Below are 15662 nucleotides of genomic sequence, written 5' to 3' on the forward strand. Positions count from 1 at the left end.
TAATAGGATCATTTTATGAGGCTAAAGATTGTCTAATATCAAATAATTAAAACAAACAAAAAAAATCTTATGGACTGCCATATCCTCAGGTGCCAAGACATAATTCTTGAGCTGTAGGAGCAGTAAATCAGAACTTATTATTAATATATTTTAAATGGTATCTAGTAAATGATACTAGTACCAGCAGAGAAACTCATTTCTGAATAATGTCGTCTATGGCATTGCCAGAGATGCCACATGGAATGGCTTTCCTTCCTAAGTCATCACATTTGAAAACAGATAACTTATTAAAAACATATAGTGTGTGAGACTTATTTACACATGTGGAAAAATTAATAGCAAATAATATTAGCATAATGCATTTTTTACCCACAGCAAGGAGTGTTAAGATTGCTAATGGCTTCTTTCATGGAACAGAGTGGGTATCTATGCCTTATTTTTACATAAGATACTCTTCACAGAGAACACAGGATTTCAAGCTCCCTGCAGGAAAGGAGAGAGTTTCAGAATAAAAAGAAAAGACGAAGACTATTTTCTGCCCAGGAAATGGTTATGAGAGCACAAGGAACCTGGACAAGAAGGAGATGGTGCACAGACATTAAAATCCACACCATCACACAAATGTAATATTTCTGTATAACATTTAATTGATGTCAGGTTTTGACAAACTGAGAAGAAATTGTATAAATAATACAGTAAATGCAGTAAGTCATAAATTATCTTTAAAGAACCCATATAAATCATTAGATGAACCTGACAATTCATAAGAGATGATAAATATAAATTGATTAATCAACGTATAGCAAAAAAATGCAGCCTCAGTAATAAGAGTAAATATGAGAACAGGAATACCTTTTTTGCCTTTCATTTTAGATTTTTTTTTAGAAAAGAAAATACCCAGTATTGGCTAGGACCAAGGTGATGTGCACAATATTCCTATATATTTCTGATAGGAGTATAAATTCACACAACTCATTTGGAAAGGAATTTGAAAATATCAATATTCTCAAAAGCATTCACATCCTTTGAACCAGAAATTCTAATTCTGGGAGCCCATGCTAAAATAAGTTATCTATATGAAAAAGTTCTATGCATAAAGAAGTCCAATGCAGCAATATCCACAATAGTATAAAAATGGAAATGCGTCTCCTTAAGCAAATTGCAGTAGACACTTAACAGGATATTTGAGATGTATGAAATAGATTAAAGTTAAGTGAACAAGTATGCATATAAAATTATAAACATGACTACAAATTTTAAAAATCAAATGTTCTAGACTTATGAAATAAGCTTGTAAGAGAACATAAATTACCAAACTTCTAACACTGGGAATAAAGAGAAATGACTGTTCTCTTCCCATCTTCTCTGTATTTTCCACATTTTTCTTTAATGTTTACATGTTTTTGTATAGCATCCAAAATAAAATAATGCTAAGACACAGAACATGTCTGTTTTTACTTAGGAACAAAAAAGGATCTACAAAGCAGGGTATGAAAATTAAATGCCTGTTTCCACCTTATATAATAGTTTACCTTGTTTTTTCTGAGTCTGGTTGCCTGCTGAAACAGGGATAACATCGGGCTGCTGGCTCTGACCAAGGACTTTCTCATCCTTGCTGAAGATGATCTTTGGTAACTGGGTACCAGCTTCTGGTGGAGACTTTATTCTTACTCTGCATTCAAATAACATAGAAGGAAAAAAGTTCAAAGCAGTGATCCTGGCCGTTTATTAAGTGCTGCATGTTAGGTACTGTGTTAAGCTCTTTACAATGTCTTTACATGTTCTATAGTGTAGATTAGTCTTTACAATGTTCTATAGTGTAGATTCTATTATCCACATTTTACAGATGCTGAAACTGAGGCTCAGAAAAGGTAAAAACTTGCCCAGGGGCACCAAGCTAGGAAGCCGCTGGTAGAATATCCAGGCAGCCTCACTCTAAAGCCTAAGTTCTCAGCAACCACACAATTCTGCTGTACGTATTTTCCCCTAAGTATCTTTAAATGCTCAGCAAATTGATGCACAAAGTAAATGGAACAAGAAACAAGAAACCAGCAACAAGAGGCAAGAAACCAGTAAGACATTAAAGTGAAGTCTTGGGGAGCACGAGAAGGGCAGTGGGCCCCATCAGTTGCCTGCCTAACATCCATGTCTGCCTTTCCCCTTCTTAACAGACTGAACTTTGTTTACCCTATCTCACCCCAGGAGGGGCCAGTGACAGCTTCCACGCATGCGTGAACATGCGACCTAAACTGGCACATTCAGGCACACCTCATCCTGACTAGGGGAGGAGCCTTCTCCCTTTCCTTTGGCTGGATACGAACGATGAAGCAGAGCCATCTGGTGATGGCTGGTGAAACCCGCCTGAGGAAGAGGCTAACACGGAGGGCGGCAGAGCAGAGAAATGAAAGGCACCTGAGTCCCTCATAGCAGTAAGCCACTGCTGACCTGCCTCTCACCTGGAACCCTCCTGCCCCACCTCAGCTAGGTGAGGTGATCAATGTCTTCACTGTTGAAGCCAGTCTAAGTCTTTTGTTGCTTGGTGCCAAAAAAAGCATCTTATTAACTAACATAAGGCACTGTCAGATTAATTTTCCTAAATAAAAGAAGACATTATCACAAAGAACATAAAGTTAGAGTCTACAGCGGTTTTATGGCAAAGTACTTTTTTTTTAGATGCTTCTTCATCAGTCTTTCTACCACCAATCTTATTCTTCTCTCAAATCCATGCTCTTCTGGGCTGCTAGTGGTTCACCTTAAAACCAAGTCTGAGCACACTATTCCTAGTTTAAAACCTGTCAGGGACCTATCAAGTGGCCAGGTAAATGCCAGAAATCCTCATCAACAATCTCATGAGGCAGATACTATCATTATGAGGTAGGTAAGGACACTGAGGCCCAGAGTCAAACAGCTGCTGTGTGGCAGAAGCCATTGTTTGAACCCAGTCCTTTTTCTTATCATGTTCCCCTCCAACTGTATTCTCTATCGATAATGCACCCAGCTTATTGAGCAAACCATGCTATTTCATGCCACGCTGCCTTTGTAGGGACCGTTCCCTCTGCCTGCAATGCTCTTCCCTTTCTTATTCATCTGGTAAAAGCCTGCTCCATAGAAGGCTGCTTAGGCCAATTCTTTCCTGAAGCCTTCCCTTCCGTTCTACTAATACAATCCATGAATTTTCTTTCCCACTGCTTCTCTGCTCGGCTGTGATCAGTTGTATTACTGTCCTGTCTCCCTCACTCATCTATACAAACCCCTCAAAGATGAAACCTCTGTCTCCCTCACCTTGTTTTTTAGTCTCCAGCACTTATACAGTACTTGGCACATGGCAGACACCCAAGGAATGTTACTGTACAACAAATTCTCCCCAACTCTACTCTAGGACTGAACTGAAGGAACGTTAGAATTACTTACTCACTTCTGGAGATGTCTAGGATTAGAAGGGTGACAGAGGCAGACTCTTTCTTTAAAATACAGTAATTCACATCTTCATCCTGAGAAAGGAAGAACCAATCGTATATTATCTTATTCCTTCACATGAGAACAAGAACAGAAAAGTTTCAGGAACAAGGCAAATGAGTGGCTCAACCTCTATTCCAAACAGTAAACCAACTGTGGGTGCTCAGAAATGCTTGGCAGTCAAAGCAGCCACTACCTCCAGAAAGTGGCACTGCAAGAAGTTCCATGTAAGTGCTTCCACTCAATGGCTTGGGCTCAAGTAAACGGAGCGATCAGGTCATGCATTTAATACTTACCAGGTAAGAAGAAAAGCCATCATTCTTTGTACGGTCTAGGCTGAATCCAACCTAAGAGAGAGCAGAGAAGAGAAGTAACTTTCCTGCTCAGAGCAGAAAAGGTGATTCTTCTGGCCTGGCTTCCTCTCAGCTTTCTTAGAATTCATTTTGCATTTACCTGCTCAAGTAAAACCACTGATTACTAGAATTATTCAAGAATTGCAACTTAAGTGTTAAAAGTAAAACTATCTGATGTCTAATATATAATTTGGTACTCACAAGTTTACTTTTCCCCATATTCTGATACTTTATATTTAGGCACTGTGGTCAGAAGGTGACTCTTTCACCTAAACTAAAAGAGTAAACCCCTTTATCTAATTAAAAAGTACTTACAGTGGCATCCTTGCCTCCTTCAGGCTCCTTCAGTGACAGGCTGCTGACGTTAACAACCATGTACCCATCCTTGAAGAACCCAAAGGTGTTCAGATGAACCTTATGCCTCACATCATCCTAAAGAGATTTGTAGTGGTGAAATTAGCAATATGGAAAAATTAACTTTTGATTATTTAACCTATTCATTTGCTTGAAAAACTACGGTACCTGGTGTCCTGTTAGCCAGCCAGTATTTTCATAAGCTTAATTATATACATAGCTGTGATAATTATCTTTCTCTAAAAGCTGAAGACAATGCATCAGAAATTCAAAAGATATCAATATTTTTAGTGGAAGGAATCACAAAAATGGAGTCAATCCACTTGAGTGCATTTGTGTGGGTTCTAGGGGCAAACTAGGTGGTCAGCTGGAATGTGAACCCCAAAGCAGAAAGAACCATGATTCAGTCCTATCTGTAGCCTTCCTGACAGTACAATGCCTGGGATCCAGTAGGCACTCAAAACATGTTGGCGGTAGGGAGGAAGGAAAGGAGTGGCCAACACCGCTCCAAGAATATGTTCATTTATATAAATCTTCTTATCAGTTTGTGTGTATCTGACTCCTCCCTTCACCTTACAGGATGAAGAGTGGTACCTGCACAATAATTTTCTAACAATAATTTAATTGTTTAAAAGTTCATTTACAACTAAAAAGGATACAGTATACGATAGGTTTTCAAGGAACAAAGCCTTATGCAAGAGGAATCCCAGGAACCAGTCACAGGGAAACAGAAGCTTTTGGATACAAGATAATCATGAGCTTTTTTTTTTTGAGACATGGTCTCACTCTGTTGCCCAGGCTAAAGTGCTGTGGCATCAGCCTAGCTCACTGCAACTTCAAACTCCTGGGCTCAAGTCATCCTCCTGCCTCAACCTCCCGATTACCTGGGACTACAGGCATGAGCCATCACACACCCGGCTGCTGAGCTTTGATAAAATTGCATTATGTGGGCAGATGGCTATCCCAACTGTGTGATACTGTCTCAACATCAAGATTCCAATCTCAAGTATGTCAACACATTGTAAGGCCAATAGAACAATGGTGCTAATGAATACTTCTAAGACTGGAGTTCCACAAGGATACTTTTTATTGTGTAAAGTTGAGTTTTATATTGAGATTTATTTGCCTAAATTGCAACATCTTTAGTAAGTATGCAGTTTCTTTGTATGAAGGGTAATTTTTTATTTCTAGACTTGGGATTTCCTGGGCATCAGAAGTAGTTTAATGGCAAACACCAAAGGCCTGTGAGGAGAGGCTGCGGATCAGATCTTCAGCAGAAACAAAATAAACTTCATCCCTTCCTCTCACCCACAGAGTCACAACACATTGTATCGCCACTAGGAGGATTTTACTTCCTAGCCCTTTCTTCCTTCCATTCAAGGAACATAGCTTTTTGAGCATCCTAGATTATGGGCTGAGGAGGAGACGGACACAGTTCCAATGTGCCCCTCTGCTTGGGCCTAAGGCTTTGGTCTCGGTTTCCCCTCAACACCTGTTAAAAATCCAAGGCTCTAGGGTCCAAGTTCCTGCAATGCCTCAGGGCAGCCCTGGCTTCCCTGCTCTTTTGCCTGCTGGGGTTTCAGCTCCTTCTGCCCTTTTTTTGGCCCCTGGGAATTTCCCTTATTTTCTTAGGAACTCAGCTGTGCACTGAAGGCATGTTTGCCGGACTTGCACTGCCCAGTGGGACGGAGCAGTTTGCAGCAAACCAGCACTCTCACAGAGAACATCTAGAAAAGCCAGATAAGTGGACAAAGGTCATCTGCTGGAAGGCAACGGAGAGCTGGCAGATGGTAAAAACCAGAAAAGCTAAGGCTCACAGCCTTTCTTGGGATTCTCTGAGAAAGTTAAGCCCTACGGAAAATGATTTAACTATTTTCTCAATTCTCCCAGGGATGGTACGTGGCTATTACCATCCTAGATGCACAGGAAAGAAACTAATTCAGCTACGTACAGTGAGTTCCTTAGCATATGAGGGCTTAATTCTCTGGCAGACTCCCCAGCTGAGCAGGGCTGCAGAGAGAACGAAGAACAAACGTGTAACTCCTGCCACACATGATAACATGGGTGAATCACACAGATATAACACTGAGCAATCAAGTCATATTCATGCAGACCAAATTCAAATGCAGGAGGGAATCCTCTGTAGTGATAGAGGTCATGATAGTAATTACTCTTGGGAGAAAGGGACTTTCCTGTAGTTTGAGGGAATGGGAGGCTAAAGGAGCTTCCAGAGGGGCTTAGTAATGGTTTCCTGCTGGCTTTGAGAGTGTGTTTCCACCATAGAAATGCACTGAGTTGTATGTTCATGAGTAATTTTTAGAACGTACATTATACTTCAATAAAGTTTAAGTTTTAAAAGTATGCTTCTTTTAATTTTTCCAGCATGTAGATGCTTTGTAGCAGAATGGACTATACTCATTATGGTTTCTTTTTTTTTTTTTTAGAAAATGTTTAAATTGCAACCTTATAGCAGTTCTCTGCCCCCCCATATAAACAGTACATCCCTTTACTATTTTTTCTTACCTTCATATCATCATTTCATTTGACGAAACAATGTCATTAAAAACGGTTTTTGAATAATATTATAAACAATAAGGGCCGGGCCTGGTGGCTCTCACCTTTAAATCCCAGCACTTTGGGAGGCCGGGGCAGGAGGATCAATTGAGGCCAGGAGTTCGAGACCAGCCTGAGAACACAGCAACACCATCTCAACAAAAAAATTTTTTTTAAATTAGCTGGGCATAGTGGTGTGCACCTATAGTCCCAGCTGCTCAGGAGGCTGAGGTAGGAAGAAAACTTGAGCCCAGGAATTCAAGGTTACAGTGAGCTATGATCATGCCACTACACTCCAGCCCGGGGAACACAGCCAAGACCTTGTCTCAAAAACAAAACAAAACCAAAAACAATAATAATGGTATCACAACTCCCAGTTTTCAGCACTTTCTACTAACTGGGTTATGTGCCAAGGGCTTTACCTGTGATTTCTAATCCTGATTCAGCCTATTGCAGCTAAGAATTGTATCCTCATGACAGGAATGAGACACAAGTTCAGAGAAGTGACTACTCACGACTATGAAGACTATAAACAGTAAAGCTGGGATTTCAACACAGATCTGATATGAAAGCCATTTTCACACTATTGTCTCCTAACATGGGAACGTAATCATGATATAATATTAAATGCAAAGAGCAGAATCCAAACTATGTATAGTAAGATTTGAGTTCTTGAAAAAAAATTAAAAGGCATATACATTTACCCTTTTTTATTTATAAAAGACTTGAAAGAAACTCACCAAACTAAGAAAAGGTTAGTGCCAAAGGGATTGTGGAAAATAATTTTTCTTTACATTTTTCTACATTTTCTAAATTTCTAACAATGCTCACTTATTAATTTATAATTAGAAAAAAAAATCAAATGTTGTCTGTAAAGAAAGTATTACCATTTGCCAGTAATCTACCTGTAGGAATCTCACCTAACCTGACCCCTACCTCCATTTTAAGTTATAATATCACCATGTCAAATAAGATATGTATAGAAGTGACTCTGTAAACTAGCCTTTGCTATGCAAGTCATATAGACGTAGAAATCTCGAGACTAGAAGGGAGACACAAGCAAGGAGGGTTTGCCAAAGTAGTGTGAGGGTGACAACACCAGACACAGCAATGGAGATTTAGTTACATCTTCAATCATTTCCATTAGCACTGACACAGCAGTAAAGTTTGCTGGTTTCACCAAGGATTTCAGAGATTGCAGGCACTTGACTTTGTATCCAGTACTGAGCTAATAGCTTCACATATTAATGTGTATTCTTCTAACAACTCTATTAGGCAAGTGTAACTATGCCCATTTTACAGATGAGGAAACAGAGGGTCAGAGAGTTAAAACTTGTTTAAAATCAAAGGCTAGAAGGTTGCAGGGCCAGTATTCTAACTCATGATTACTTAAATCCCAAACCTATGCTTTTAACCACCTCGTACTTTTTACAACCAAACAAATGATATATCTTTTATTTGTTTTTTAAAACTATTTTAGTTTAGAAAATTTGGGGCCAGCATGGTGTGTCTCAAGCCTGTAATCCCAACACTTTGGGAGGCTGAGGCAGAAGGATTCTTGAGCCCAGGAGTTCAAGACCAGTCTGGACAACATGGTGAGACCCTATCTCTACAAAAAATTTAAAAATTAGCCTAGCATGGAGGTGTGTGCTCGCAGTCCCAGTTACTTAGGAGGCTGAGGCAAGAGGATGGCCTGAACTCAGGAGTTCGGAGTTACAGTGACCTATGATCGGGTCACTGCACTCCAGCCTGGGTAACAGCGAGACTCTGTCTCTGAAAAATAGAAATAAAATGAAAATTTGAAGCTATCAACTCATGGTTAATTTTGTTCCTCTATACTCTTCCCCACCTCCACTTTCAATTATTTAGAAACAAATCCCAGATAGCCTATCATTTCATCTACCAATATTTCAGGTATATCTCTGATAAGGGCTTTAAAAAAAAATCACGACAACATGGTATATTATCAATCATAATAAACTACTTATCAAGTTAATGAAACAAGATTTTTCACCCATGAGAAGTCAAGGTTACAGAACACAAACTATATTAATAGTACTATTCCCAGATACATACCTATAAAGTTGGTAGTAAAAACTTATGGTTATTTCTGGCTTTCCTCAAAAACATATCTGAAAGCAGTGGGAACACAATTGGCCCTGACACATTTATAATCTTGCAAGTACTGATCCAAATGAGGGAGCAGCCAGGCGCGGTGGTGCATGCCAGTAATCCCAGCTACTAGGGAGGCTGAGGAGGGAGAGCTGCTTGCGCCCAGGAGTTCAAGACCAACCTGGGCAACATAATGAGACCCTGTCTAAAAAATGGGGGATGGGGGTGGGGAGCAAGCATTAGTTTGATGGTGATGAAGCAGTGTGAATTAATGTATACTTAATTCACCATAGAGGCTCTCATTAGAAAATTCAGTACCAGCAGATTATTCTGGATAATTTCAGATTATTCTGAAAAGCTTCCTCTTATTTTCAATAAATTATTTTATAAAATTAAAGCTTCATTTTAGGATTTAAGTTTTAAAAATCAAATTTAACTTTTTAAAATTATAAAGGACATTAGAGAAAAGAACCAAAGGGGGAGAAACTCACCTTTTATTTCACCACTTTGTGTAAACCATTTAGAATTTGGAGATTTTCTTCTAATCTCTTATGTTTCATCTTAATATCATTTGCTTATTTTGAATTGTAAAACCTGTACATTTTCATATAAAATATAACTGAAAAAAATATAGAAAACTAGCTGTCACCTCACCGTTCAGAGATAACTACCAATAATAGTTTGGTGTTTTCTTTCTACATCTAATAAATATGAAATATTTTTTAGTCATTGTAGCTTACTTTTAAGTGATACTAAGCAAATAAAATATCACATTAGCTAGAAAACTATAAGCAGAGCCATAATTTATACTTTTGCTATCTGATGGTATCTACAGCAAGATCAGTCATGTATTGAGCACTCATGCTGTAGCAGAAGCTATACCAAGCCCACCACTCAGGTGTGGAGAATTTCTATTTTTATAAAACATGGCAACAATACCTTTTCCAGTAATAAGTGCTCATTTTAGAAAAACTAGAAAACAGAGATGCATCCATTCCCTCATGCAACATATACTTCCAGAGTCCCAGTATGTGCTGACACTGTGAGATCAACGGTCAGCAAGACATGCAAGCCCCTGCCCTCAGAAGGCTTGCAATCTCGGGGAAGACAAGCGGTATCTTTTTAAAATGTTTTCTAAATTTTAGAAAAGAGGAGTAACAACAAATACCCATTTTCCCACAATCCAGAATCATCAACTGTTTACAGTATAGTTGCTTCAGATCCACAGGGAGGGAGGGAGGGAAAGAAGGAAAAGAATAAAGCACTAGCAATAGTCTGAAGTGCTTTTGTACTTCCACGGAATCCTATTCCCTTTTCATCAATCTTCCTCATGCTCATGAATTGTTAGGTCCTTTTTTATTTTTAAAATAACTTTACCACATATATCCATATAGCCATCATGTAGTATCATTCTATGTTTCTAAATTTGGATAAACTGTGTCATAATGTTTAGGGACTTTCACAACTTGCATTTTCAGGCAACACTGTACTCTTTGAGGACTCTGTGTTGATACGTTTGGTATGTTCTATCTTCTCATTTTATGTGCTTTTATTCTATCACCCTTACATCACAGTATGTATATCCATTTCCCCTTCCACGTGTACTCAGGCTATATCCAATGTTTTGCTGTAACAATGCTGTTATAAACATTCCTGTACATTTTCTTACACATTTGTGTGCAGATTTCTAGGGTACATGTATCCAAGTATGAAAACCCCAGGTCATACAGTGTGTACATTTTCAATTTTACTAGAAATTGCCAAATTGATCTCCAAAGTATATGAGAGCTCCTGTTCCTTACAGCCTCACTGAATCCTGATGTTGTCAGACTTTTCATTTTTCCCAATCTTAGGAGAAATCAATGCTGATATAGACTCAATTTGCATTTCCTAATACTTTGTGAGTTTGAGCACCTCATCTGTTTTTTTAGCCACTGGATTTCTCTTTTGTGAAATACCTGTTTTTACATTCTATGCTCATTTTCCTATTGGATTTTTTTTAAAGTTCTTTATATATTATGGCTACTAATCTTTGATTTTTATGTTGCAAGTATCTTCTCAGTTTTTTTTTTTAACTGTGTGGTATCTTTTGCCATGTAAGTCTTTTTATTTTATTTATTTATTTTTTTGAGACAGAGTGTCGCTTTGTTGCCTGGGCTAGAGTGAGTGCCGTGGCGTCAGCCTAGCTCACAGCAACCTCAAACTCCTGGGCTTAAGTGATCCTACTGCCTCAGCCTCCCGAGTAGCTGGGACTACAGGCATGCGCCACCATGCCCGGCTAATTTTTTTTTTTTTTCTATATATATTTTTAGTTGGCCAGATAATTTCTTTCTATTTTTGGTAGAGACGGGGTCTCGCTCTTGCTCAGGCTGGTCTCAAACTCCTGAGCTCAAGTGATCCACCCGCCTCGGCCTCCCAGAGTGCTAGGATTACAGGCATGAGCCACCACGCCCGGCTATATGTAAGTCTTTTTAAATTTTGAAGGAGAAAGCCTATAAACTTTTATTCTTGATAGTATTTTTTAAATGTCTTTTCAAAAACATCTTTCTGTATTGCAAGGTCATAAAATATTCACTGATATTTTATTATAAAAGTTTTAGAGTTCTGCTTTCTCATTTTGGTCTTAATCCACCTGAAATATATTTTTTGTGTATGGTATGAGGCAGGCACCTATTTCCTTTTGGTCCACATGGAAAGCCACTTATCCAAAGACTACTTCAGAGCAATCTGCAATCTGCCCTAACCTCTACTGCTCTGTGATGCCACTTCGGTTGCACATTAAGCTCTCTTTAAGACCTAAGTCTCTATCTGTGCTTCCTATCCTGCCCTGTCAATCTGTTTGTTGACTCCCGCTCCAGTACCAAATGACACTGAGTAAGATAAGAACTCTCTCTTCCTCCTTGTTCAGATTTCTGTTGGCTACTTCAGGACTTTTGGTGACTGGGAGGAAGATCCAGGGAGCCTTCTGGGTACTAGTAATATCCTGTTCCCTGACCTGGGTGCTGGTTACATGGGTGTGTTCAGTCACAAAAAAATTTCATCAACTTGTAGTCCCAGCTACTTGGGAGGCTGAGGCGGAGGATCACTTGAGCCCATGAATTGGAGGCTGTAGTGCACTATGATAGCACCTGTGAATAGCCACTGCACTCCTACCTAGGCAACACAGGAAGACCCGAGCTCTAAAAAAGAAAAAGAAACTCAGATTATCCCTTTTTATTCCATTAATATGAATTAGAAAATGACTATTAAAGTAATATCAATGGCCATTTAAATATTACCATTTGTTAAAAGTTATGAGTAAAAATAAATGCTTATTGAATAAATGGAAATCATCCATCATCCAGAAATGGCTAAATTACATTCTACATCTTAACTCTAAGAAGTCAAGAAGTAATAAAATATTTAAGAAAAATTCTTGTCAACACAGGAAATTCTGTATTGTACTCAGAATATGGAAGACTATATCTATTTTCTTTGTTGCCCTAAGACCTCCATGGGGGTAAGGATTGTGCCTAATAACACCTAAAAAAGCTTCCTGAGCATATGAATGCCTAAGGAATGATACTTGTTTGCACTTTATATGCATTTCTTTTGTCTTAAATACCACACTGGAAAAATATTACAAGATCCACTACACAACAAAATATATAACTTAATCAACAGTCCTATCCTTTGACACTGAACAGCACAATTAAAGATCAGTGTAACTAATAAACAAAGGTAACCACTGGGCATCAACAGGGGCCAATATCACAAAAAGAAAGACAATCAGACACTGGCCTTTGACATGGTCTTGCTTTCAAACTTGACCATGACCAAGTTTCTGGATCCAATTTCCAACTTACAGAAAATACAGAGGTTAGATGAACATATTAAACTACACCATGAATTCAGCAAAATCTAGTATGCGGGACTGGGAGGAATGAGATTTCCTATATTAAGAGACTTAACAAACATTAATCAATCACAATGTGGGGATGCTATTTAGATCTTGATTTTTCAAAAATTTTTTAAATCCATTTGACCAATGGAAACTTGAACCTGATTTGATATTTGCTGATAGTAAGGATTTCTTTTTGTTATAATGGCATTGTAACTATGTTTTTAAAAGAGCCCTTATTTATTACAGGTATATACCAATATATTTATGGATGAAATTATATGATGCCTTTGATTTGCTCTAAAATAATACAGGAAGACAATGACAAATGCTGGCAACAATTTGGAGGAGAAAGGGAAACACTCATAAATTGCTGGTGGGATGTAAAATGGTAGAGCCACTTTGAAAAATCGTTTGGCAATTTCTTAAAACACTAAACATAAATCTACCATATGACCCAGCAATTTCATTCCACTCCTGGAATCACCGAAGAGAAATGAAAACATATGTCCCCACAAATACTTGCAAGTGAATATTTAAAGAACTGTCATTCACGATGGCCAAAAAGTGGAAACAACTCAAATGTCCATCCACTGGTGAATGGCTAAGCAAAATATAATGAAATCCAAAACAGTGGAATACTATTCAACAATAAAAAGGAACTCATTACTGATAGATGGTACAACATGAATGAGCCTAAAAAAAAAAAAAAAAAAGTAAAAAAGAAAGGAGCCAGACACAAAAGACTACCTGCTATGAGATTCCATTTATATGAAATATCCAGAAAGGACAAATCCATGAAGACAGAAAGAAGATTAGTGTCTGCCTGGGGCCAGGGGTAGGAATGGGAATTAACTGCAAACCAGCACAAGGGACCTTACAGGATGACAGAAATGTTCTATTGCTGGATTGTAGTGACAGTTGTACAACTCAATAAATATACTAACAATCATTGAATTATACACTTAAAATAGGTGAATTTTATGGTATGTAAATTATACTTCAAAAAAGTTGTTTTAAAAAGGCAAGGAATACAGATAAAGGTCAAAAGAAAAGAAACATGAGAAGATTGGAAAAACCAGAAGAATGATGTAAAATATAGCATATAATAAGTGAATAAAAAATGAAAGGATTCATTTCTAATTTTAAAAATAATGAAAAATAGGCCGGGCGTGGTGGCTCATGCCTGTAATCCTAGCACTCTGGGAGGCCGAGGCAGGTGGATCGCTCAAGGTCAGGAGTTCTAGACCAGCCTGAGCAAGAGTGAGACCCCGTCTCTACCAAAAATAGAAAGAAATGATTTGGAGAGCTAAAAATCTATATAGAAAAAATTAGCCGGGCATGGTGGCGCGTGCCTGTAGTCCCAGCTACTCGGGAGGCTGAGGCAGTAGGATCGCGGAAGCCGAGGAGTTTGAGGTTGCTGTGAGCTAGGCTGACACCACAGCACTCACTCTAGCCCAGGCAACAAAGCGAGACTCCATCTCAAAAAAAAAAAAAAAGAAAAGAAAAGAAAAAGAAAAACAGGGAAGTGATGTATATGGGCATGGTGCAGAATTAGCCACTGGGTGATGGTGATGGAAGTTGGGTAACAGGTACACGGGATTTCATTATACTATTTTGATTACCTTGTTAAATTTGAAATTCTCCACAGTAAAAAGTTTTTTAAAAGATCAATGCATATTCCTGGTACTCAGTGACTTCTTCATGTAATTCTGGCTAGCGTGGGTCTCCAACTCGATTTAGTCTCCTATTTCTCTCAGTCTAAAGCAAAGCAACACAATCTAATGTTGCTGCTCTAACAGGCTCTCTTCAGGTGATTTCCTTGCCCTCCTCGGGAAAGAAGTTAGAGTATTAAATGAAACAATTACAGTACTGATTATGGAATGAGCACCACAGCAGTTACTAAACATGTTACAAAGACAGAAAACCATTAAGTAATTTAGCACAACAGAGAGAAATCAATCACCAGGATTATACCAATTCAGTTTGCCCCTACACTAAGGTTGCTATACTTTTCCACTTATACCCATATTGCCAGCATTTACCTAATGATGCCACCTGGCATTTTAATTATAGAAATGTACAAAGAGCACTGGATTGGGAGCCATAAGACATGGTCCTAGTGTGTTCTATTACCAGCTTTGTCTCTAATTTGTAAGTTGTATGAACTCAGGCACATTACTTAATCTAAGACTCAGGATCTTAATCAGTTCTTAACCTGAGGTCATAAACCTGGGGCTGGGACCCATATGTAAGCTTCAGCAGGACTATAAGGCCTCAGAAATTCCAAGAAAGTTTCCTCTACCTATACTTCTCTGGGGGAAGGTTTTACAGCTCTCAGCAGATTCTCAAAAGGAGCCATGATTCACTTATCCTCCTGTGATTGAACCACTTTATTATTTATCATTTTTATTTACAAACAACAAACGCTAATACCCAAAAGTATGGTTGTATGGATCTACCTGGCCAGGCTTTTAAATTCAGATTCTGTATTCTTTAAATTCTACATTAACAAAATACAATGCTTCATAGTTTGCTAAAGCAATGTGGTTTTTACAAGATAAACTTTCTAAGGCCGGGCGAGGTGGCTCACGCCTGTAATCCTAGCACTCTGGGAGGCCGAGGCGGGTGGATCGCTCGAGGTCAGGAGTTCAAGACCAGCCTGAGCAACAGCGAGACCCCGTCTCTCCCAAAAATAGAAAGAAATTATCTGGCCAACTAAAAATATATATAGAAAAAATTAGCTGGGCATGGTGGTGCATGCCTGTAGTCCCAGCTACTCGGGAGGCTGAGGCAGTAGGATGGCTTGAGCCCAGGAGTTTGAGGTTGCCGTGAGCTAGGCTGACGCCATGGCACTCACTCCAACCCGGGCAACAGAGAGAGACTCTGTCTCAAAAAAAAAAAAAAAAAAAAAGATAAACTTTCTACAATCCCACAACTTCTTAGAAAACCAT

General features: G+C 38.7%; 1 protein-coding gene across 3 annotated transcripts in view; it reads right to left on the reverse strand.

The window, feature by feature from the left end:
• The window catches only part of GPR107 (G protein-coupled receptor 107), an 82119-nt gene that overhangs the window by 65362 nt on the left and 1095 nt on the right, over nt 1–15662 (reverse strand). For 2 of the 3 annotated variants that reach the window (XR_006737872.1, XM_045563189.1), the window contains exons 2-5: nt 4125–4241; nt 3753–3803; nt 3412–3491; nt 1533–1672 (exon numbers count right to left, since the gene is read on the reverse strand). Coding sequence is in view for 1 of the 3 variants with exons in the window: in XM_045563189.1 (XP_045419145.1) it covers nt 1533–1672; nt 3412–3491; nt 3753–3803; nt 4125–4241 (388 nt within the window). In the remaining 2 variants the exon portion in view is untranslated. Of the gene's footprint in view, nt 1–1532; nt 1673–3411; nt 3492–3752; nt 3804–4124; nt 4242–15662 lie in introns of those variants that run through there. The other variant, XM_045563190.1, reaches the window with a different exon arrangement.

Source organism: Lemur catta, chromosome 10 (genome assembly GCF_020740605.2).
Source record: "Lemur catta isolate mLemCat1 chromosome 10, mLemCat1.pri, whole genome shotgun sequence".
Lineage (NCBI taxonomy): Eukaryota > Metazoa > Chordata > Mammalia > Primates > Lemuridae > Lemur > Lemur catta.